The following is a 25,015-nucleotide window of genomic DNA, read 5'->3' as shown; positions in this document are numbered from 1 at the left end:
CTCGCACCAAGCCCTGCTCACCCATCACCTCTGTGCTCGCTGACCTACATTGGCTCCTGGTTAAGCAACACCTCGATTTCAAAATTCTCATCCTTGTTTTCAAATCCTTCCATGGCCTCACCCACTCTCTATTTCTGTCATCCCCTCCAGCCCCACAACCCCCCTACCATGAGATGTCTGAGCTCCTCTGCCCTCTTGAGCATCCATGATTTTAAATCGCTCAACCATTGGCGGCCGTGCCTTCTGTTGCCGAGGCCCCAAGCTCTGGAATTCCCTCCCTAAACCTCTCCGCCTCTCTATCTCCTTCAAGACGCTCCCTAAAACCTACCTCTTTGACCGACATTTTAGTCACCTGGCCTAATTTCTCCTTATGCGGCTCACTGTCAAATTTCTTATCTCATAATATTCTTGTGAAGCGTCTTGGGACGTTTCACTACATTAGAGACGCTATATAAATACAGGTTGTTGTTGGTGTGACAGGCTGGAGGGGCCGAATGGCCCCTGTTCCGGGGTATTCATTGTTTGATGCTTGTTTTGCTGTAGACTCTGTCGTCGGCGGTGGTGCAGCTTTATCTGGCGGCCCCAGAGCGACAGCATCGATGGGTCAAACAGCATTGCGGAGTGGTCTGCTTCGTCAAGGACAACCCAAAACGTTCCTACTTCATCAGGCTCTACGATCTGAGGGTGAGTGTCACAGAGCCACTGTCAGAAAACTCCAGTGCTCAATCCCCGCACCTTGAAACAGACGGCAAAGACCTTTCAAATGGGGTGAATGGGAACACTGGGAACGACAAGTTGTATCTGGAGAGCGGGTTCCAGGTCTGGCTCCCTCGTACGAACAGCTAGGTGATTGGAATGGCTCGGAGTTATACTGACAGGAAGATCCCAGGCTCTGTCCCTGGTTGGTGCTGTTCAAAGCGGGAGTGGTAGTGTCAGCAACAGCGATACAATTAGTGTCACCATCCCAAGGTACAGTTCCACAGACAGTGACCCTCACTGGGATACAGTTCCACAGACACTGACTCACTGGAGTACAGTTCCACAGGCACTGACTCTCACTGGGGTACAGTTCCACAGGCACTGACTCTCACTGGGATACAGATCCACACACACTGACTCTCACTGGGGTATAGTTCCACAGTCACCTGAGTTCCTGAGGCATTGAGACCGCTTCTGGGGGAGGTGGGACCTGTACAAGCTGGACGGGATGCACCTCAACAGAACCGGGACCAATATCCTCGCGGGGAGGTTTGCTAGTGCTGTTGGGGAGGGTTTAAACTAGCTTGGCAGGGGGATGGGAACCTGAGAATAGATTCAGTAGGGAGGGGAGTCAAGCTGGAATTAGAAAGCAAAAATGTAGAATGTGAGTTTGAAGGACAGAGGAAACAAGCAGGAAAAAAGGGTAAAAAAACAAATTTAAATACTCTTTGTCTAAATGCACATAGCATTCATAACAAAATAGATGAGTTGACGGCACAAATAGATACAAATGGGTATGATCTGATAGCCATCACAGAGACGTGGTTGCAAGGTGACCAGGACTGGGAACTAAATATTCTGGGGTATTTGACAATCCGGAAGGACAGACGGAAATGAAAAGGAGGTGGGGTAGCTCTGCTAATAAAGGATGGGATCAGTGCGTTAGTGAGAAACGATATTGGCGCAGAGGATCAAAATTTTGAATCAGTTTTGGTGGAGATAAGGAATAATAAAGAGAAAAAGTCGCTGGTGGGCGTAGTCTATAGGCCCCCGAACAGTAGCTACACTGTTGGACAGAGTATAATTCAAGAAATAATGGAGGCTTGTAATAAAGGAACGGTAATAATCACGGGTGATTTTAACCTTCATATTGATTGGACAAAGCAAATTGGCCGGGGTAGCCTTGAGGAGGAGTTCATGGAGTGTATCCGGGATAGTTTCCTTGAACAGTACTTTGCGGAACCAACCAGGGAGCAGGCTATCTTAGATTTGGTACTGTGTAATGAGGCAGGATTAATAAATGATCTCGTAGTAAAAGATCCTCTTGGAATGAGTGACCATAATATGGTTGAATTTCAAATTCAGTTGGAGGGTGAGAAAGTTGGATCTCAAACCAGGGTCCTAAGCTTAAATAAAGGAGACTACAAAGGTATGAGGGCAGAGTTGGCTAAAGTGGACTAGGAAAAGACGAAAGAATGGGACGGTTTATGAGCAGTGGCAGACATTTAAGGAGATACTTCATAACTCGCAACAAAAATATATCCCAATGAGAAGAAAAGACTGTAAGAGAAGGGATAACCATCCGTGACTAACTAAGGAAATAAGGGAGGGTATCAAATTGAAAACAAAGACATACAATGTGGCCAAGACTAGTGGGAGGCCAGAGGATTGGAAAACTTTTAAAACCAGCAGGGAATGACTAAAAAAATGATTGAGAAGGAAGATAGATTATGAAAGTAAACTAGCACAAAATATAAAAACAGATAGTAAGAGTTTCTATAGGTACATAAAAAGGAAAATAGTGGCTGAAATAAATGTTGGTCCCCTGGTGGATGAGACTGGGGAATTAATAATGGAGAACAGGGAAATGGCAAAGACGTTGAATAAATATTTTGGTCTTCAAGGTAGAAGACTCTAAAAACATCCCAATAGTGGATAATCAAGGGGCTATAGGTAGAGAGGAACTTAATACAATCACTATCACTAATGAAGTAGTATGAGGTAAAATAATGGGACTAAAGGCGGACAAGTTCTCTGGACGTGATGCCCGACATCCTCGGGTCTGAAGAGAAGTGGCTGCAGAGATAGTGGATCATTGGCTGTAATCTATCAAAATTCCCTGGATTCTGGGGCGGTCCCACCAGTTTGGAAATCTGCAAATGTGACGCCCCTATTTAAAAAAGGTGGCAGACAAAAAGCAGGAAACTATAGACCAATTAGCCTAACGTCTGTCATTGGGAAAATGCTGGAGTCCATTATTAAGGAAGCAGTAGTGGGACATTTGGAAAAGCATGATTCAATCATTGGGGGTAATATATTAGCATGGATAGAGGATTGGCGAACAAACAAAAAACAGAGAGTCAGGATAAATGGGTCATTTTCCTGTTGGCAAACAGTGACTAGTGGGGTGCCGCAGGGATCGGTGCTGGGTCCTCAACTATTTACAATCTATATTAATGACTTGGCGTGTAATGTAGCCAAGTTTGCAGATGATACAAAGATGGGTGGGAAAGTAAATTGTGAGGAGGACACAAAAAAATCTGCAAAGGAATATAGACAGGTTAAGTGACTGGGCAAAAATTTGGCAGATGGAGTATAATGTGGTAAAATGTGAGGTTATCCACTTTGGCAGAAATAATAGAAAAGCAGATTATAATTTAAATGGAGAAAAATTGTAAAGTGCTGTAGTACAGAGGGACCTTGGGGTCCTTGTGCATGAAACACAAAAAGTTAGTATGCAGGTACAGCAAGTAATCAGGAAGGCAAATGGAATGTTGGCCTTTATTGCAAGGGGGATAGAGTATAAAAGCAGAGAAGTCCTGCTACAACTGTACAGGATAGTAGTGAGGTCCCACCTGGAGTACTGCGTACAGTTTTGGTCTCTGTATTTAAGGAAGGATATACTTGCATTGGATGCTGTTCAGAGAAGGTTCACTAGGTTGATTCCGGAGATAAGGGGGTTGACTTAGAAACATAGAAACATAGAAAATAGGTGCAGGAGCAGGCCATTCAGCCCTTCTAGCCTGCACCGCCATTCAATGAGTTCATGGCTGAACATGAAACTTCAGTACCCCATTCCTGGGGTCCTAGCATTGATCCCTGCGGCACCTCACTAGTAACTGGTTGCCAACCTGAGAATGAACCATTTTTCCCGACTCTCTGTTTTCTGTTAGTTAGCCAATCCTCTATCCATGCTAATATATTACCCCCAACCCAATGAACTTTTATCTTTTGTGATAACCTTTTATGTGGCACCTTGTCAAAAGCCTTCTGGAAATCCAAATACACCACATCTACTGGTTCCCCTTTATCCACCCTGTTCGTTACATCCTCAAAGAATTCCAGCAAATTTGTCAAACATGACTTCCCCTTTATAAATCCATGCTGACTCTGCCTTACTGAATTATGCTTTTCCAAATGTCCTGCTACTGCTTCTTTAATAATGGATTCCAACATTTTCCCAACCACATTTTCCCAACCACACTAAGCTAACTGGTCTATAGTTTCTTGCTTTTTGTCTGCCTCCTTTTTTTAAATAGGGGTGTTACATTTGCAGTTTTCCAATCTGCTGGGACCTCCCCAGAATCCAGGAAATTTTGGTAAATTACAACCAATGCATCCACAATCTCTGCCGCTACTTCTCTAATGACCCATCAGGTCCAGGGGATTTATCCACCTTTAGTCCCATTATCTTACTGAGTACCACCTCCTTAGTGATTGTGATTGTATTAAGTTCCTCCCCACCTATAGCCCCTTGACTATCCGCTGTTGGGATATTTTTAGTGTCCTCTATCGCAAAGACTGATACAAAATATTTATTCAGAGCTTCTGCCATCTCCATGTTCCCCATCACTAATTCCCCGGTCTCATTCTCAAATGGACCAACATTTAGTTTAGCCACTCTTTTCCTTTTTATGTACCTGTAGAAATTCTTGCTATCTGTTTTTATATTTCGTGCTAGTTTACTTTCAGAGTCTATCTTCCCTTTCTTAATCATTTTTTTAGTCATTCTTTGCTGGCTTTTAAAAGCTTTTCAATCTTCTGTCCTCTCACTAGTTTTGGCCACTTTATATGCCCTTGTTTTTAATTGGATCCCATCCTTTATTTCTTCAGTTAGCCACGGATGGCTATCTTTTCTTTTACACCCTTTCCTCCTCACTGGAATATATTTTTCTTGAGAGTTATGAAATATCTTCTTAAATATACGCCACTGATCACAAACCGTCATGCACTTTAATCTATTTTCCCAGTCCACTTTAGCCAACTCTACCCTCATTCTTTTGTAGTCTCCTTTATTTAAGTATACTGGTTTGAGATCCAACTTTCTCGCCCTCCAACTGAATTTGAAATTCACCCATGCTATGGTCACTCATTCCAAGGGGATCCTTTACTAGGAGATTGTTTATTAATCCTGTCTCATTACACAGGACCACTTCTAAGATAGTCTGCTCCCCGGTTATTCAAGGAAACCATCCCTTATGCACTCTATGAACTTTTCCTGAAGGCTACCCTGACCGATTTGATTTGTCCAATCAATATGGAGCTTAAAATCACCCATGGTTATTGCTGTTCCCTTTTTACAGGCCTCCAATATTTCTTGGTTTATACTCCGACCAACAGAGTTGCAACTGTTGGGGGGCCTGTAGATTACGCCCACCAGTGACTTTTTCCACAGGCAGTGACTCTCACTGGAGTACAGTTCCGCACACACTGACTCTCACTGGGGTACAGTTCCACAGACACTGACTCTCACTGGGGTACAGTTCCACAGGCAGTGACTCTCACTGGGGTACAGTTCCACAGGCAGTGACTCTCACTGGAGTACAGTTCCACACACACTGACTCTCACTGGAGTACAGTTCCCCACACACTGACTCTCACTGGGGTACAGTTCCATAAACACTGACTCTCACTGGGGTACAGTTCCACAGACACTGACTCTCACTGGAGTACAGTTCCACACACACTGACTCTCACTGGAGTACAGTTCCACACACAGTGACTCTCACTGGGGTACAGTTCCACACACACTGACTCTCACTGGAGTACAGTTCCACACACACTGACTCTCACAGGGGTACAGTTCCACACACACTGACTCTCACTGGGGTACAGTTCCACACACACTGACTCTCACTGGGGTACAGTTCCCATCTCGCTCCCTATCCGAGTGGTGAATGAACCCATTGCCAGGGCTGAATCAGTGAACTCAGGCCTGCTCCTTGGTCACAGCTGGTCTGTGTGGCTGACTCCGTGACTGGATAAACTGACTGGGAAATGTTTATTGAGCCGTCAGCCTGTTAACGTAATGTACTTGCTGATTTCCTGCTAGGAGTGCCGGCTTCTATGGGAGCAGGAGGTGTACATCCAATTCCAGTATTCAGCTCGGAGACCCTACTTCCATACCTTCTTTGCCGATGTGAGTACAGAGGGCAGCTCGAAATAATGTCTTTCATCTGCTCGCATATCCTGTCTGCACATTGTCACTTTATCTCCTCACACTTTTTGTCTCATGTTTTTTCCTGGTATAACTTCCCATGTACACATTTATAACTGGATTTGCTCAGGACAAGTCGGTGCTGTGATTTCACAATTCCTGCTGGTTTTCCACAAATTGCTCAAAATGCTTCCTGAAGTCCGGAGGTTGAGCCTGGTCTAAGCTGCAGCTATCTGACAGGAGCAGAACCAATGTCACTCCTTATCAGAGGGAGCAGAACCGAGGTCTCTGTTCATGCCAGTGGCTATTTGCCCCGCAGTCCCCGAGCTACCCCGCAGTGAGCTCCCTGTAGTCCCCGAGCCCCCCCACAGTCCCCGAGCCCCCCCCCCCCGCAGTGAGCCCTCTGTAGTCCCCGAGGCGTCCCCGAGGCCCCCTACAGTCCCCGAGCCCCCCCCCCGCAGTGAGCCCTCTGTAGTCCCCGAGGCCCCCCCGCAGTCCCCGAGGCCCCCTACAGTCCCCGAGCCCCCCCACAGTCCCCGAGCCCCCCCACGGTGAGCCCCCCGCAGTGAGCCCTCTGTAGTCCCCGAGGCCCCCCCGCAGTCCCCGAGGCCCCCCCCGCAGTCCCCGAGCCCCCCCGATGAGCCCCCCCCCCCAGACGTGGGTCCTCAGCCCAGGAGACCTGGGGTCGGTGCACAGACTCGGAGCATTTAAATAAACATCCTGCCAACTCTCTCCCAGGATTTCTGCAGGTTAAATCCCCAGTGTCTGGGTTTTATCTTGCCTGAGGATTAGAAAGCAGAGAATGACACAACTCAGAAAGAGGCCATTCGGCTCATCGCCCCTGTGCTGGCTCACTACATAAAAACGTTTTGTGTCATCTCCCCTCTGCTTGTGTTGCCAATCACCTTTAATCTGTGCCTGCTGCCACTGGAAACAGATAATCCCTATTCACTTCTGATTATTCAAGTAGGTAACATGGAACTCTCCCCTCCCCCTTCCCCCTTCTCCCCCTTCCCCCTCTCCCCCTCTCCCAAACAATCCCAGTTCTCAGTACCTGATCTTTTATTCTCCCCCTTAGGATCTTTGTGCCCTTTGGAACAACACATAGCATGTTGTAAACTGCTCAAGCATTTCTCCCTGTGGATATTCGGTCTCTGGCCTGTAATTCTCCAGTTTATGTCTCTTTATATAACATTTATTGACCTTTGATGGCCACTAACAGCCTGTGTTTACAAGGCTCCCACCAATATTAACCAAAGCCTCGCCCACATTCTGCTCCCCGCCCGGGAGGCTTAGAGAGGCTTGCACAGGCCCTGAGACCGCGAACATTTTACAGCCTGAATCAAGGTCGGCAACCTGGTGTCAAAGGCCGCGCACAACCCTGTGTGAGGGGCCGTGACCCTCAGTGTGACCTCTAACCCCGTGTGAGCGGCCATGACCCTCAGTGTGAACCCTAACCCCGTATGAGGGGCTGTGACCCTCAGTGTGATGTTAACCCTGGTCCCGGGTCTGCAGTTGGCGGAAGGAGAGAGTCGGAGCCCAGGGTGTGAGGCCCAGAAACACTCAGTCACTCTCAGCGTTTAGAGTTCATAGTTCATAGTTCACAGAGAATGTTCAAGATGCCCTGATATTTATTTAACTGCTGTGCAGATTCTGCTGTTCCATCAGGGCTGTTTGAACTGAGGGTAATTCAAGGAATTGAGGTTAAATATTAACCAGGATCTGGTTGCCTGGACTTTAGTCTCAGCTCGATAAGCAGCATTGCCGCTGACCGAACCTCCATGTCCCCGCCAACACCCACACCCACTCCCTGCCCCTCCCCGGCCCACAGTCTCCCCTCCCCCAGTCCAGTCTCGTCTTGTCTTGTCTGGTCTCCCTCCCCCAGTCTTGTCTGGTCTCCCTCCCCCAGTCTCGTCTGGTCTCCCTCCCCCAGTCTTGTCTGGTCTCCCTCCCCCAGTCTCGTCTGGTCTCCCTCCCCCAGTCTCGTCTGGTCTCCCCTCCCCCCAGTCTCGTCTGGTCTCCCTCCCCCCAGTCTCGTCTGGTCTCCCTCCCCCAGTCTCGTCTGGTCTCCCTCCCCCCAGTCTTGTCTGGTCTCCCTCCCCCAGTCTCGTCTTGTCTGCCCCAGTCTCGTCTGGTCTCCCCTCCCCCCAGTCTCGTCTGGTCTGCCCCAGTCTCGTCTGGTCTCCCCTCCCCCCAGTCTCGTCTGGTCTCCCTCCCCCCAGTCTCGTCTGGTCTCCCCTCCCCCCAGTCTCGTCTGGTCTCCCCTCCCCCCAGTCTCGTCTGGTCTCCCTCCCCCCAGTCTCGTCTGGTCTCCCCTTCCCCCAGTCTCGTCTGGTCTCCCTCCCCCCAGTCTCGTCTGGTCTCCCTCCCCCCAGTCTCGTCTGGTCTCCCCTCCCCCCAGTCTCGTCTGGTCTCCCCTCCCCCCAGTCTCGTCTGATCTCCCTCCCCCCAGTCTCGTCTGATCTCCCTCCCCCCAGTCTCGTCTGGTCTCCCTCCCCCCAGTCTCGTCTGGTCTCCCCTCCCCCCAGTCTCGTCTGGTCTCCCCTCCCCCCAGTCTCGTCTGGTCTCCCTCCCCCCAGTCTCGTCTGGTCTCCCTCCCCCCAGTCTCGTCTGGTCTCCCTCCCCCCAGTCTCGTCTGGTCTCTCCTTCCCCCAGTCTCGTCTGGTCTCCCTCCCCCCAGTCTCGTCTGGTCTCCCTCCCCCAGTCTCGTCTTGTCTGCCCCAGTCTCGTCTTGTTTCGTATCTCCCAGTCTCATCTCCCCTTCCCCCAGTCTCGTCTGATCTCCCCTCCCCCAGTCTCGTCTCGTCTCCCCTCCCCCAGTCTCGTCTGATCTCCCCTCCCCCAGTCTCGTCTCGACTCCCCTCTCCCAGTCTCGTCTCGTCTCCCCTCCCCCAGTCTCGTCTCGACTCCCCTCCCCCAGTCTCGTCTCGACTCCCCTCCCCCAGTCTCGTATCGTCTCCCCTCCCCTCCCCTCCCCCAGTCTCGTCTCGTCTCCCCTCCCCAGTCTCGTCTCGTCCCCCCTCCCCCAGTCTCGTCTCGTCTCCCCTCCCCCAGTCTCGTCTCGTCTCCCCTCCCCCAGTCTCGTCTCCCCTCCCCCAGTCTCGTCTCATCTCCCCTTCCCCCAGTCTCGTCTGATCTCCCCTCCCCCAGTCTCGTCTCGTCTCCCCTCCCCCAGTCTCGTCTGATCTCCCCTCCCCCAGTCTCGTCTCGACTCCCCTCCCCCAGTCTCGTCTCGTCTCCCCTCCCCCAGTCTCGTCTCGACTCCCCTCCCCCAGTCTCGTCTCGACTCCCCTCCCCCAGTCTCGTATCGTCTCCCTTCCCCTCCCCTCCCCCAGTCTCGTCTCGTCTCCCCTCCCCAGTCTCGTCTCGTCCCCCCTCCCCCAGTCTCGTCTCGTCTCCCCTCCCCCAGTCTCGTCTCGTCTCCCCTCCCCCAGTCTCGTCTCGTCTCCCCTCCCCCAGTCTCGTCTCGTCTCCCCTCCCCCAGTCTCGTCTCCCCTCCCCTCCCCCAGTTTCGTCTCCCCTCCCCCAGTCTCGTCTCGTCTCCCCTCCCCCAGTCTCGTCTCCCCTCCCCTCCCCTCCCCTCCCCCAGTCTCCCCTCCTCTCCCCCAGTCTCGTCTCCCCCTCCCCTCCCCTCCCCCAGTCTCGTCTCCCCTCCCCTCCCCTCCCCCAGTCTCGTCTCCCCTCCCCTCCCCCAGTCTCGTCTCCCCTCCCCTCCCCCAGTCTCGTCTCCCCTCCCCTCCCCCAGTCTCGTCTCCCCTCCCCTCCCCCAGTCTCGTCTCCCCTCCCCTCCCCCAGTCTCGTCTCGTCTCCCCTCCCCCAGTCTCGTCTCGTCTCCCCTCCCCCAGTCTCGTCTCCCCTCCCCTCCCCCAGTCTCGTCTCCCCTCCCCTCCCCCAGTCTCGTCTCCCCTCCCCTCCCCCAGTCTCGTCTCCCCTCCCCTCCCCCAGTCTCGTCTCGTCTCCCCTCCCCCAGTCTCGTCTCCCCTCCCCTCCCCCAGTCTCGTCTCGTCTCCCCTCCCCCAGTCTCGTCTCGTCTCCCCTCCCCCAGTCTCGTCTCGTCTCCCCTTCCCCAGTCTCGTCTCGTCTCGTCTTCCCCCAGTCTCGTCTCGTCGCCCCACCCCCCCAAATTTCATCTCGTCTCGTCGCCCTGCCCTGCCCCCAGTCACCCCATCCCTCCCCCAGTCGCCCCATACCCCAGTCACCCCACCACTCCCCTCCTGCAGTCACCCTGCCCCCTCCCATCCCCCAGTCACCCCTCTCCGAGCATGCACTGGTGATGATTACACGGGTCTTTCACCCAGACAGAATATACTAACTGGGCTTCATCAGATCAGAGTCCTATCACCTGATATTCCACTCACAGGTCTCACTGGGCAATGATCAGGAACCCTGACTGATTTCCCCTCTCACTAACCCAGGGGTCACTGGGCAGTGATCAGGAGCAGGAACCCTGACTGATTTCCCCTCTCACTAACCCAGGGATCACTGGGCAGTGATCAGGAGCAGGAACCCTGACTGATTTCCCCTCTCACTAACCCAGGGGTCACTGGACAGTGATCAGGAGCAGGAACACTGGCTGATTTCCCCTCTCACTAACCCGGGGGTCACTGGGCATTGATCAGGAGCAGGACCCCTGACTGATTTCCCCTCTCACTAACCCAGGGGTCACTGGGCAGTGATCAGGAGCAGGAACCCTGACTGATTTCCCCTCTCACTAACCAAGGGGTCAGTGGGCAGTGCTCAGCTGCAGGAACCCAGGCTGATTTTCCCTCTCTAACCCAATTATTGCCCCTTCCCTGGATCACTGGTGTTCCTCTGTACCTCTCTCTCAGCACAGACCAGAGACTAATTCTGGAGCGTTCTTTGACTGTGGTTCAGCTACTCATTGAATCATCGTGGAGACTCCCGGATGCATATTTATTTCACACATAATCTTGTAATTACTGGTAATTATAAACAAATCTGCTTAAAAGCCATTCACCCTGCAGTCACAGGCCCTGCCCAAACTGACTCGCTTTATATATAAAAGGTAAAAGTTTTGATGTGCGGAGGCTGTGGAGTTTAAAATTGCATCTTTGAGCAAAAGCTGACCTTTCTCAGCAGTCAATGTGATTGTGCAGTCGAGGTGCAGAGCAATTACATAGTGAGAGACTGACCCCTAGTGGCAGAAAAATTCAGCAGCACCTTCCTTCAGTTCAGTTATCACAGTAAAAAGACTTGCACTTATATAGCGCCTTTCATGATCTCAGGATGTCCCAAAGCACTTTATACCCAATGAAGTACTTTTTGAAGTGTAGTCACAGTTGCAATGTAGAAAACATAGCAGCCAATTTGCGCACAGCAAGCTCCCACAATCAGCAATGTGATCATGACCGGATAATCTGTTTTTGTTATGTTGATTGAGGGATAAATATTGGCCAGGACACTGGGGAGAACTCTCTTGCGCTTCTTCAAAATAGTGCCATGGGATCTTTCACATCCACCCGAGAGAGCAGACGGGGCCTCGGTTTAATATATCATCCGAAAGACGACACATCCGACAGTGCAGCGCTCCCTCAGTACTGCCCCTCTGTGAATTTTTGGAATTCTCTACCCCAGGGAGCTGTGGAGGCTGGGTCATTGAATATATTTAAGGTGGAGAGAGACATATTTTTGAACTACAGGGGAGTGAAGGGTTATGGGGAGTGGGCAGGAAAGTGGAGTTGAGGCCAAGATCAGATCAGCCATGATCTTATTGAATGGCAGAGTAGGCTCGAGGGGCCAAATGGCCGACTCCTGCTCCTAATTCTTATGACAGTGCAGCAGTCCCTCAGTACTGCCCCTCCGACAGTGCATTGCTCCCTCAGTATTGTCCCTCCAACAGTGCAGCACTCCCTCAGTGGTCTAGATCTTTGTGCTCAAGTCTCTGGAAACATAACACAATAAATAGGAGTAGGCCATTTGGCCCCTTGAGCCTGCTGCGCCATTTAATAAGGTCATGGCTGATTATGGACTCAGTTCCACTTCCCTGCACTTTATTCCCTTATTGCTCAAATATTTGTCTATCTCCACCATAAGTATATTCAATGACCAAGCCTCCACAGCTCTCTAGGATAGAGAATTTCATAGATTCACCACCCTCAGAGAAGAAATTCCTCCTCATCTCAGTTTGAAATGGGCGGCCCCTTATTCTGAGACTGTGTTTTAGGCAGGCAGAGAGGGAGAGACATGTGAGTGGAAACATCCTCTCTGATTCCACCTTGTCAAGCCCCCTCATTATCTTACATGTTTCGTGGGACTTGAACCTACGACCTTCTGACTCAGGAGAGAGCGCTGTCCACCGAACCATGGCTGACACTCCAGCAGACCCACCACAGCCCAGGTGATATATTCAGGTTTTTATGTGTAGTGCGTAAGGGGGTGTTGGATGTGACTGTATATTTCGCACTGGTTCAGCAGTGATTTGGCAATGACAATGTGTTTAATGCTTTGCTGTGCAGGATTGTCAGGCAGCTTTAAACTTCAGTGATGAACTAGAAGGAGAGAAGTTTAAAGCTGTTGTTGATCACAAAGTCCGAATTCTACAGCAGAGGAAAGGTGAGTCTCGCTTTACCTGGACATGCGAGGGTTTATGAACCCCAGATATCCAATTACTGGAGGTTTGCTGCAGCCTCGCCTTGTGATTTACAACATAATAGACGGGTTTGCACAATCCAAGCTCACGGGATTAAAAGGACAGAGGCAACGGGAAACTGACTGCAATCACCCCCTTCCCACCCTTCCTCCGCCCCACCTCACCCCCCCCCCCATCATCCCCCATCTCCCGCCCCACCTCCCGCCCCCCGCCCCACACCCCCCACATCCCCACCTCACCCCATCTCCCCCTCCCACCCCAACCCCCACCCCCCCACCTCCCCACCTCATCCCCCATCTCCCCAAACCCCACCTCCCCAATGCCCCACCCCCCCACCGCCCCACCCCCCCACCTCCCCACCTCACCCCCCATCTCCCGCCCCACCCCCCCATCTCCCCACCTCACCTCATCTCCCCTTCCCACCCCAACCCCCACCTCCCCGCCCCACCTCCCCACCTCACCCCCCACCTCCCCAACGCCCCACCCCCCCACCTCACCCCCCCACCTCACCCCCCATCTCCCCGTCCCACCCCCCCCCCATCTCCCCGTCCCACCCCCCCCCCATCTCCCCGCCCCACCCCCCCAATCTCCCCGCCCCACCCCCCCAATCTCCCCGCCCCACCCCCCCATCTCCCCGCCCCACCCCCCCATCTCCCCGCCCCACCCCACCATCTCCCCGCCCCACCCCACCATCTCCCCGCCCCACCCCACCATCTCCCCGCCCCACCCCCCCATCTCCCGCCCCACCCCCCCAGCTCCCCGCCCCACCCCCCCCAGCTCCCCGCCCCACCCCCCCAGCTCCCCGCCCCACCCCCACATCTCCCCGCCCCACCCCCACATCTCCCCGCCCCACCCACCATCTCCCCGCCCCACCCCCCCATCTCCCGCCCCACCCCCCCATCTCCCGCCCCACCCCCCCATCTCCCGTCCCACCCCCCCATCTCCCGCCCCACTCTCCCATCTCTCGCCCCACTCCCCATCTCTCGCCCCACTCCCCCATCTCTCGCCCCACTCCCCCATCTCTCGCCCCACTCCCCCATCTCTCGCCCCACTCCCCCATCTCTCGCCCCACTCCCCCATCTCTCGCCCCACTCCCCCATCTCTCGCCCCACTCCCCCATCTCTCGCCCCACTCCCCCATCTCTCGCCCCACTCCCCCATCTCTCGCCCCACTCCCCCATCTCTCGCCCCACTCCCCCATCTCTCGCCCCACTCCCCCATCTCTCGCCCCACTCCCCCATCTCTCGCCCCACTCCCCCATCTCTCGCCCCACTCCCCCATCTCTCGCCCCACTCCCCCATCTCTCGCCCCACTCCCCCATCTCTCGCCCCACTCCCCCATCTCTCGCCCCACTCCCCCATCTCTCGCCCCACTCCCCCATCTCTCGCCCCACTCCCCCATCTCTCGCCCCACTCCCCCATCTCTCGCCCCACTCCCCCATCTCTCGCCCCACTCCCCCATCTCTCGCCCCACTCCCCCATCTCTCGCCCCACTCCCCCATCTCTCGCCCCACTCCCCCATCTCTCGCCCCACTCCCCCATCTCTCGCCCCACTCCCCCATCTCTCGCCCCACTCCCCCATCTCTCGCCCCACTCCCCCATCTCTCGCCCCACTCCCCCATCTCTCGCCCCACTCCCCCATCTCTCGCCCCACTCCCCCATCTCTCGCCCCACTCCCCCATCTCTCGCCCCACTCCCCCATCTCTCGCCCCACTCGTCCATCTCTCGCCCCACTCGTCCATCTCTCGCCCCACTCGTCCATCTCTCGCCCCACTCGTCCATCTCTCGCCCCACTCGTCCATCTCTCGCCCCACTCGTCCATCTCTCGCCCCACTCGTCCATCTCTCGCCCCACTCGTCCATCTCTCGCCCCACTCCCCCATCTCTCGCCCCACTCCCCCATCTCTCGCCCCACTCCCCCATCTCTCGCCCCACTCCCCCATCTCTCGCCCCACTCCCCCATCTCTCGCCCCACTCCCCCATCTCTCGCCCCACTCCCCCATCTCTCGCCCCACTCCCCCATCTCTCGCCCCACTCCCCCATCTCTCGCCCCACTCCCCCATCTCTCGCCCCACTCCCCCATCTCTCGCCCCACTCCCCCATCTCTCGCCCCACTCCCCCATCTCTCGCCCCACTCTCCCATCTCTCGCCCCACTCCCCCATCTCTCGCCCCACTCCCCCATCTCTCGCCCCACTCCCCCATCTCTCGCCCCACTCCCCCATCTCTCGCCCCACTCCCCCATCTCTCGCCCCACTCCCCCATCTCTCGCCCCACTCCCCCATCTCTCGCCCCACTCCCCCATCTCTCGCCCCACTCCCCCATCTCTCGCCCCACTAATCCATCTCTCGCCCCACTCGTCCATCTCTCGCCCCACTCGTCCATCTCTCGCCCCACTCGTCCATCTCTCGCCCCACTCGTCCATCTCTCGCCCCACTCCCCCATCTTCCCTCCCCACCCCCTTCCCTTCCTTCCCATCCTTCCCCCGCCCCACCTCACCGCCAGCCCCACTCACCATCCGCGCCCTACCTCGCACCCCGCCCCACCTCACCCCCCGCGCCGCACCCAGCCCCACCTCACCCCCACACCACATCTCCCCACCCCACCCATCACCCCACCCCACCCATCACCCCACCCATCACCCCACCCCACCCCACCCATCACCCCACCCATCACCCCACCCCACCCCACCCATCACCTCACCCCACCCCACCCATCACCCCACCCATCACCCCACCCCACCCATCACCCCACCCCATCCCACCCATCACCCCACCCCACCCCACCCATCACCCCACCCCACCCCACCCCAACCCACCCATCACCCCCCATCCCACCCACCCATCACCCCCCATCCCACCCACCCATCACCCCCCATCCCATCCCACCCATCACCCCCCATCCCATCCCACCCATCACCCCCCATCCCACCCATCACCCCCCATCCCACCCATCACCCCCCATCCCACCCATCACCCCCCATCCCACCCATCACCCCCCATCCCACCCATCACCCCCCATCCCACCCATCACCCCCCATCCCACCCATCACCCCCCATCCCACCCATCACCCCCCATCCCACCCATCACCTCCCATCCCACCCATCACCCCCCATCCCACCCATCACCCCCCATCCCACCCATCACCCCCCATCCCACCCATCACCCCCCATCCCACCCATCACCCCCCATCCCACCCATCACCCCCCATCCCACCCATCACCCCCCATTCCACCCATCACCCCCCATCCCACCCATCACCCCCCATCCCACCCATCACCCCCCATCCCACCCATCACCACCCATCACCCCCCATCCCACCCATCACCCCCCATCCCACCCATCACCCCGACCCCACATCACCCCACCCATCACACCACCCATCACACCACCCCACATCACTCCACCCATCACCCCATCATCACCCCATCACCCCATCCATCACCCCACCCCATCCACCACCCCACCCCATCCATCACCCCACCCCATCCATCACCCCATCACCCCACCCCATCCATCACCCCACATCACCCCACCCCACCCCACATCACCCCTCACCCCACATCACCCCACCCCACCCCACATCACCCCTCACCCCACCCCACCCCACACCACCTATCTCTTTACAAACTATGTTTTAATTTATTTTTCAGGCAGCAGGAAGAGTGTGAAGAGCAACAGTGAGTTTCCAATTTTGTTTTGAATTTTATTTGACCTTCTAAGAGTGCACAAAGACACCAAGTCCCAGAGCTCAGTAACACTCGGCATGACAGGGAAGCGTGTCAGAGATGTTGAGCCGTGTCGGTAAATTAAATTGACAAACTCCTTTCATTTTTCTTCTCTCGAATACTCTGCCCTCCCATATCTGTACCTCACCCCTTCAGCACTTCTCGACCTTCCTATTCTCCTGCTGCCGTTCCAGGCTGGACTCATTCCGAGATAAGCCTGCAGCTTCCCTCTGTGTCTCTCTTGACATCCTATGAAGGGCCCAATGAGACACTCGTCACTGCCTCATGAGCAGCAAACCTAACTGTCCCATCCTACTCTCTCGCCGACCTTCCCGCCCAGCCCGCCCACTGGGGGCTAACCTTTGCCAATCTCCCCCCCCGTCCAACTCATCCCCCCCAGCGCTGACCCAGTGGACGCAGGCAGTGGGTCATCCATCACCGACCCTCTCCGCATCTCCCTCCAGAATGTCCGTTCGCTTGTGAACAAGGCCCGTGCTATCCATGAGCTTATCGTGGCTGATTGCATTAACATCATAGCCCTGATGGAAACCCAGTTGCGGGGCGATGACACCTGACATCTGAATGAAGTCTCCCCGCCCGGCTATACCTTCCACCACTTGCTCCGCTCAGACCTCCGTGGTGGCGATGTGGCTCTCATCACCAAATCACACCTTGGTCTGTTTCCCTGCTCTTCCGGCACTTTCTCCTTCTTTGAGCATCTCACCTTATTCCACCCCTCTCACCTCTCATTTAAAATGCTCGTTCTCTACCACCCACCCAAGTACCAGGCCAAGTTTCTCACTGAGATATCTTCACTGCTTTCCTCCCTCAGCCACTTCTCATCCTCGGTGATTTCAACCTCCATCTCAGTTTGTCATGCTCTCTCTACTCTGAATTTACTAGCCTCCTATCCTCCCTCATCTCTCCTTCCATATAAACTTCACTACCCATATTCACGGCCACCCCCTCAACCTTGCCATCTCACATGGCTTTGCTACTCCCATTGTGTCAATCACAGATAAGGCCATCTTTGATTACTTCCTTGTATCGCTCTCCACACACATTCCTCTTCCCCCCTCCCTCCCTCGCCCCCTTTCCCCTACATCCTTCTGTGTTCGCCCCTGGAAATGCACTCATTAGAACCGTTACCCTCTCTCACCCTGTTCATTCCCCCTGATATGGCCCTCACCTCCACTCATTTAAGTCCACTTAAGGGATGCAGAATTGAACATTTATGGCAGGCAACTGGTTTAGCCATTCATTGCCAGATCTGGCTGGCCCACATAAAGCACTATCGGGTCCTGCTCTCATCTGCCAAAACTGTTCACTATTCCAGGATCATCCTGGAATGCAAAGATAATCCCCAGCTTCTCTTCTCCACTACAAACCTTCTTAAAATCCTCTCCCCTAACTCCTCCATCCTCACCTCCAACAACAAGTGTGAGAAGCTCATGGACTTCTTTGTCACCAAGATTGAGACCATCCGTTCAGCTACTTCTGCCACTTCCCTCCCTTCCCCTTGCCCAACGAGCCAAACTTCCTCTTAGGCTCCCCTCTGTATAGCCATGAACTCGCAACTTTCTCCAGTTTTCTCTCCGATCTCCCCTCATGCCCTCTCCAAGCTCATCCTGTCTATGAGACCCAGCTCCTGCTCCCTCGACCTTATTCCCACCAAACTGCTGACCACCCGGCTTCCCTTCCTGGCCCCCATGTTAGCTGATATTGTTAACGGTTCTCCCTCCTTCCCTTCAAATCTGCCATCATCAACGCCCCTCCTCACCCTCTGTCCTTGTAAAACCACAAATCCAACCTTGCTTTCCTCTCAAGTCCTTGATTGTGCTCATCTTTCCCACAGCTCCATATTTGAATCCCTCCAATCAGGTTTCCGTCCCTGTCACATGACTGAAACAGCCCTAATCAAAGTCAGTACTGACATCCTATGCCACTGTGACCATGGTAAACTGTCCCTCCTCGTCCTTCTTGACCTGTCTGCAAGCTTTGAAATAGCTGACCACATTGTCCTCCTCCAATGCCTCTCCACCATCGTCCAGCTGGGTGAGACTGCACTCGCCTGGTTCAATTCCTATCTATCCAGTCATAGCTAGAGAATCACCTGCAATGGCTTCTCCTCCTGCCCCCGCATCATTTCCTCTGGAGTCCCCAAGGATCTATCCTTGGCCCCCTCCTATTTCTCATCTGCATGCTGCCCCTTGGCGACATCATCCAAAAACACATCAAGTTCCATATGTTCACTGACAACACATAGAAACATAGAAAATAGGTGCAGGAGTAGGCCATTCAGCCCTTCGAGCCTGCACCACCATTCAATAAGATCATGGCTGATCATTCACCTCAGCACCCCTTTCTTGCTTTCTCTCCTTACCCCTTGATCCATTTAGCTGTAAGGGCTATATCTAACTCCCTCTTGAATATATCCAATGAACTGGCATCAACAACTCTCTGCGGTAGAGAATTCCACAGGTTAACAACTCTGAGTGTTACCTAGCTCTACCTCACCTCGACCCCTCCACTGTCTGATTTTTTAAGCTGCTTGTCCGGCATCCAGTACTGGATAAGCAGAAACTTCCTCCAAGTAAATATTAGGAAGAGCAAAACCATTGCCTTTGGTCCCCGCCACAAACTCCATTCCCTAGCCACTGACTCTATCTCTCTCCCTGGCAACTGTCTGAGGCTGAACCAGACTGTTCACAACTTTGGTGTTATATCTGACCGAGTTGAGTTTCAACCACATATCCGCTCCATCACTAAGACCGCCTATTTCCACCTCCATAGCATCACTCGTCTCCGCTCCTGCCTCAGCTCATCTGCTGCTGAAACCCTCATCCATGCCTTTATTACCTCCAGACTCGACTATTCCAACGCACTCCTGGCTGGCCTCCCATCTTCCTCGTAAACTTGAGCTCATCAAACCTCGGCAGCCCGTGTCCTAACTCACACCAAGTCCTGCTCACCCATCACCCCTGTACTCGCTGACCTATATCGGCTCCTGATCCAGCATCACCTTGATTTTAAAATTTTTATCTTTGTTTTGCAAATCCCTCCATGGCCTCGCCCCCCCGCCTATCTCTGTAACCTCCTCCAGCTCTACAACCCTCCGAGATCCCTGCGCTCCTCCAATTCTGGCCTCTTGAACATCCCCGATTTTAATCGCTCCATCATTGGCGGCCATACCTTCAGCTGCCTGGGCCCCAAGCTCTGGAATTCCCTCCCTAAACCTCTCTGACTCTCTCTCCTCCTTTAAGACACTCCTTAAAAGCTACTATCTTAATATCGCCAACTTGGGCCTGATGTCAATTCTTTTATTTGATAACGCTCCGGTGAAGCGTCTTGGGACATTTTACAACATTTTAGGTGCTATGTAAATACAATTTGTTGTTGTAGTAGCTCTGCCCTTCATGTTACAGGGTAGAATCCAATGAAATTGCTTACAAACAGATTTTAAATTTTCTTTTCAGGCAGCAGGAGGAGTGTGAAAAGCAACAGTGAGTTTCCACAAGGACACCTTGGCGAACACACACACACACACCCTGTAACACAGGGGGGGGGGGAAGAGGACAATGGGACACACCCAGTAATCCTGGGGGGTAGGGGGGAACAGGTGGGACACGTCCAGTAACCCCGGGGGGGGGGGGGAGAACACACCCAATAAACCGGGGGGGTGGTGGGGGTGGGGGAATACACCCAGTAACCCCGGGGGGGAGGTGGGGGAAGGAAGAGGGGGTGGGGGAGAGAGGAGAGTGGGGGTGGGCACACACCCAGTAACCCAGGAGGGGGGGTGTAGAAGAGGGGCACATATGCAGTAGATGTGGTATATTTGGATTTTCAGAAGGCATTCGATAAGGTGCCACAGAAGAGGTTGTTGTACAAGATAAGGGTTCATGGGGATATTATACCAGCATTTCACCGACAGAAAACAGAGAGTAGGAATAAACGGGCCAAGGTTGGTAGGCTGTAACTAGTGGGGTCCCAGCTATTTACAATCTGTATTAATGACTTAAATGAAGGGACCGAGTATAATGTATCCAAGTTTGCTGACAATACTAAGCTAGGTGGGACAGCAAGCTATGAGGAGGACACAAAAGAGGCTGCATAGAGCTATAGACAGGTTGAGTGGGCAAGAACATGACAGATGGAGTATAGTGGGAAAATGTGAGGTTATTCACTTTCGTAGGAAGAATGGAAAAGCAAAATATTTGTAAAAGCTGAGAGACTGGGAAATGTTGGGATTCAGAGGGATTTGGATGTCCTTGTACACAAAACTCTTTTGAGTTTACCTGCAAAACATAAAAACATTAAACGGTGCCACCCGACCTGGGTGACACTCCAGACATTTACAAGGCCCTTTTTTTTTCCCCCCCTTTTTGTCCTTGTACACAAATCACAGAAAGTTAACTTGCAGGTGCAGCAAGCAATTAGGAAAGCAAATGGCATGTTGGCCTATATTGCAAGGGGGATGCAGTACAGGAGTAAAGAGATCATGCTGAAATTATATAGGACTTTGGTGAGACTACACCTGGAGTACTGAGCACAATTTTGCTATCTTACCAAAGGAAGGATATACCAGCATTAGAGCGGGTGCAACGAAGGTTACTGGATTGATTCCTGGGATTAGAGGGTTGTCCTGTTAGCAACACAGGCCAACAATGAACCTGGACCCTTCCTGTTGTGGGTGGCTCATTGAGTTCCTTGAATTTAAATACTATAAACCATTTGATTAATTAATAACTTATGCAAAGATGGGGTGTGCACTGTGAGGTTGTGAGATGGTTACTGGCCCTTCTTTAAGGTTGGTGTTTGGGCCAGGCTGGGGTTGATTGGCTGGCTCCCAATTGGTTTCAGGTGGCCACATTGAGCCTGTTGATCAGTCAATAAAAGGACTGAGGCCGCTTGGCCCTGGATTTCCAGTGATGAAGCTTGCAATTGTGAAATCTCTGTATCGCTATGGTAAATGGATGCCTGTGTGTGAGGGGTGTTTAAATCCGTCAGGGTGTTGCTATTGGATATACTGGTCCTCCTCGAATTGAATTGACTGCAAACTCTTTATTTTCTGCTGCCCCTCACCCGCTGCCAGCATTTCACCCTGGGGCTTGGTCCCTGATTGTGGGGGGCTGTGATGCCCTGTGGGGTTTGAGTGTTGGGGGCCAAGGGTCGAGCATACAGGGTCGAAAGTTTTGGGGTTGGTGGGGTTAGGAGCAGTTGGGGGCTTGTGCTAACAAATATTTATTTATTTTAGTGCTTGGTATCAATGACAACACAAACCCCTCGCTGCCCATGGCTGCCGTTGATATCCCGAACCCTGACATCACCAGTCACCGTTACCGTGTCAGCAGCTCCAGCCTGGCGACCCAGGACAGGAAGAAAGCAAAAACCAACCGCAACAAAGTCTCCAAATCCGACATCGGCGCGCCCTGCAACTTCCAGTGAGAATCCTAAATACTCCGGCTCTCAACGGAGTGAGGTTGGGGGTTGGGTGGGCTGTGGGGTTCTGAGCTTCGGGGGTCGGGGGGGATCAGACTCTGGGTCGGACTTGGAAGTGTTGTGATTCGAGGGGGTTGGGGTTTCGTGCTTCAGGGACGCGGTGGGTTTGGGTTTTGGTATTCGGAGTCCGGGGTGTGATGGTTTATTCGCGGGTTCTTTCGGTGATGTTAAACTGTTTTCCTGTCCTCCAGGCACGTTGGCCACGTGGGTTGGGACCCTCGCACTGGATTCGATGTAAGTGCGGACTCTCCCTCGTCTAACTTGCAATGCTGCCCTGGGACCGCGAGAGGGGACGGGCAGTGTTGTGGGGCGGGGGGGTGGGCGGTCTGTTTGCGGAGGGTGGGTCCGTGTGTGAGGGGTGTGGTCTGTGTGCGCTAGGGGAGGGGTTGATGGTCTGTGTGTGCAGGGGCGGGGGTCCCTGTGTGTTTGTGGGGGGTGCATCTGTATGTACGTGGCGGGGGTCCGTGTGTGCATTGAGGCCACGGGTGGTCCGTGTGTGTGCGGGGTCTATGTGTGGTGCTCACCATAACTCCTTGTGCATTAGATGAATCTGATGGATCCGGATCTGATGGAAGTGTTCCGAAAGGCGGGCATCAGTGCTGACCACCTGAAGGATATGGAAACTTCACAGATGATTTACGAAGTTATTGAGCGGCAAGGAGGAATTGACGCCGTGCGGAAAGAGGCGAGGCAGAAAGGTACGGGGGGGAATGTGGGGAGGGAGGTAAAGAATAGTGGTATTTGGGGTCGGGGACAGGCAAGGGGGGGAACTGGGCTACCCTGGGTAATTATTTTTTAGCCATTAACCATGATGCCCGGGTTTATTCCAGAGCCCTTGCCCGAGGTCCCAGAATGCACCTGGCGCCTGTGGAATTGGTCCCACCTCTCCATATCCTGCCGTTGTGTCCCCCCTCCATACTCTCCGGTCCCCTCTTTCTCCTCCCCTCCCCTCCCTTCCCCTCCCACCCCATACCCTGCCGACGTGTGTGTCACTTTCCCCGCCCCCCTCCACATCTTTCTTCCTCTCCCTCCCCCACACAACCTGTCTTCTCTTCCTCCCTGCCCCTCTTTTCCCCCTTCCATACCCTGCCATCGTGTGTTCTTCCCCTCCCCCCCCCCCCAAACCCTGCCGTCCCCTCCCCCCCAAACCCTGCCGTCCGCTCCCCCCCAAACACTGCCGTGCCCTCCCCCCCTCCCCCCCCATACCCTGCCGTCCCCTCCCACCCCCCCCATACCCTGCCTTCCCCTCCCCCCCATACCCTGCCGTCCCCTCCCCCCCCATACCATGCCGTCCCCTACCCCCCCCACCATACCATGCCGTCCCCTACCCCCCCCCACCATACCATGCCGTCCCCTACCCCCCCCCACCATACCCTGCCGTCCCCTCCCCCAACCCCCATACCCTGCCGTCCCCTCGCTGCCCCCCCATACCCTGCCGCCCCCCCCCCATACCCTGCCGTCCCCTCCCCCCCCCCCCCATACCCTGCCGTCCCCTCCCCCCCCCCCCATACCCTGCCGTCCCCTCCCCCCCCCCCCCAATACCCTGCCGTCCCCTCCCCCCCCCCCCCCCATACCCTGCCGTCCCCTCCCCCCCCCCATACCCTGCCGTCCCCTCCCCCCCCATACCCTGCCGTCCCCTCCCCCCCCCATACCCTGCCGTCCCCTCCCCCCCATACCCTGCCGTCCCCTCCCCCCCCCATACCCTGCCGTCCCCTCCCCCCCCCATACCCTGCCGTCCCCTCCCCCCCCATACCCTGCCGTCCCCTCCCCCCCCATACCCTGCCGTCCCCTCCCCCCCCATACCCTGCCGTCCCCTCCCCCCCACATACCCTGCCGTCCCCTCCCCCCCCATACCCTGCCGTCCCCTCCCCCCCCATACCCTGCCGTCCCCTCCCCCCCCATACCCTGCCGTCCCCTCCCCCCCCATACCCTGCCGTCCCCTCCCCCCCCATACCCTGCCGTCCCCTCCCCCCCCATACCCTGCCGTCCCCTCCCCCCCCATACCCTGCCGTCCCCTCCCCCCCCATACCCTGCCGTCCCCTCCCCCCCCATACCCTGCCGTCCCCTCCCCCCCATACCCTGCCGTCCCCTCCCCCCCCATACCCTGCCGTCCCCTCCCCCCCCATACCCTGCCGTCCCCTCCCCCCCATACCCTGCCGTCCCCTCCCCCCCCATACCCTGCCGTCCCCTCCCCCCCCATACCCTGCCGTCCCCTCCCCCCCCATACCCTGCCGTCCCCTCCCCTCCCCATACCCTGCCGTCCCCTCCCCCCCCATACCCTGCCGTCCCCTCCCCCCCCCCATACCCTGCCGTCCCCTCCCCCCCCCCCATACCCTGCCGTCCCCTCCCCCCCCCCATACCCTGCCGTCCCCTCCCCCCCCCCCATACCCTGCCGTCCCCTCCCCCCCCCCCATACCCTGCCGTCCCCTCCCCCCCCGCATACCCTGCCGTCCCCTCCCCCCGCATACCCTGCCGTCCCCTCCCCCCGCATACCCTGCCGTCCCCTCCCCCCGCATACCCTGCCGTCCCCTCCCCCCGCATACCCTGCCGTCCCCTCCCCCCGCATACCCTGCCGTCCCCTCCCCCCGCATACCCTGCCGTCCCCTCCCCCCGCATACCCTGCCGTCCCCTCCCCCCGCATACCCTGCCGTCCCCTCCCCCCCCATACCCTGCCGTCCCCTCCCCCCCCCCATACCCTGCCGTTCCCCCCCCCTCCATACCCTGCCGTTCCACCCCCCCCATACCCTGCCGTCCCCTCCCCCCACACCCCGCCGTCCCCCCCCCCACTCCCCGCTCTCTTTCCCCCCCCCCCACTCCCCGCTCTCTTCCCCCCCCCCCACTCCCCGCTCTCTTTCCCCCCCCCCCACTCCCCGCTCTCTTTCCCCCCCCCCACTCCCCGCTCTCTTCCCCCCCCCCCCACTCCCCGCTCTCTTCCCCCCCCCCCCACTCCCCGCTCTCTTTTCCCCCCCCCCCACTCCCCGCTCTCTTCCCCCCCCCCCCACTCCCCGCTCTCTTCCCCCCCCCCACTCCCCGCTCTCTTCCCCCCC

The 25,015-nt window shown here is 55.6% G+C and overlaps 1 protein-coding gene across 1 annotated transcript in view; it reads left to right on the top strand.

Moving 5' to 3' along the window:
• The window catches only part of LOC139250516 (actin nucleation-promoting factor WAS-like), a 115,815-nt gene that overhangs the window by 20,867 nt on the left and 69,933 nt on the right, over positions 1 to 25,015 (top strand). The window contains exons 2-9 of the mRNA XM_070872890.1: positions 544 to 684; positions 6,032 to 6,118; positions 12,613 to 12,709; positions 16,395 to 16,421; positions 19,946 to 19,972; positions 21,724 to 21,910; positions 22,160 to 22,202; positions 22,513 to 22,666. Of these exons, the coding sequence (XP_070728991.1) occupies positions 544 to 684; positions 6,032 to 6,118; positions 12,613 to 12,709; positions 16,395 to 16,421; positions 19,946 to 19,972; positions 21,724 to 21,910; positions 22,160 to 22,202; positions 22,513 to 22,666 (763 nt within the window). The remainder of the gene's footprint in view (positions 1 to 543; positions 685 to 6,031; positions 6,119 to 12,612; positions 12,710 to 16,394; positions 16,422 to 19,945; positions 19,973 to 21,723; positions 21,911 to 22,159; positions 22,203 to 22,512; positions 22,667 to 25,015) is intronic.

This window comes from Pristiophorus japonicus, unplaced genomic scaffold (assembly GCF_044704955.1).
Source record: "Pristiophorus japonicus isolate sPriJap1 unplaced genomic scaffold, sPriJap1.hap1 HAP1_SCAFFOLD_384, whole genome shotgun sequence".
Lineage (NCBI taxonomy): Eukaryota > Metazoa > Chordata > Chondrichthyes > Pristiophoridae > Pristiophorus > Pristiophorus japonicus.
This window is presented reverse-complemented; position numbering and strand designations above follow the sequence as displayed.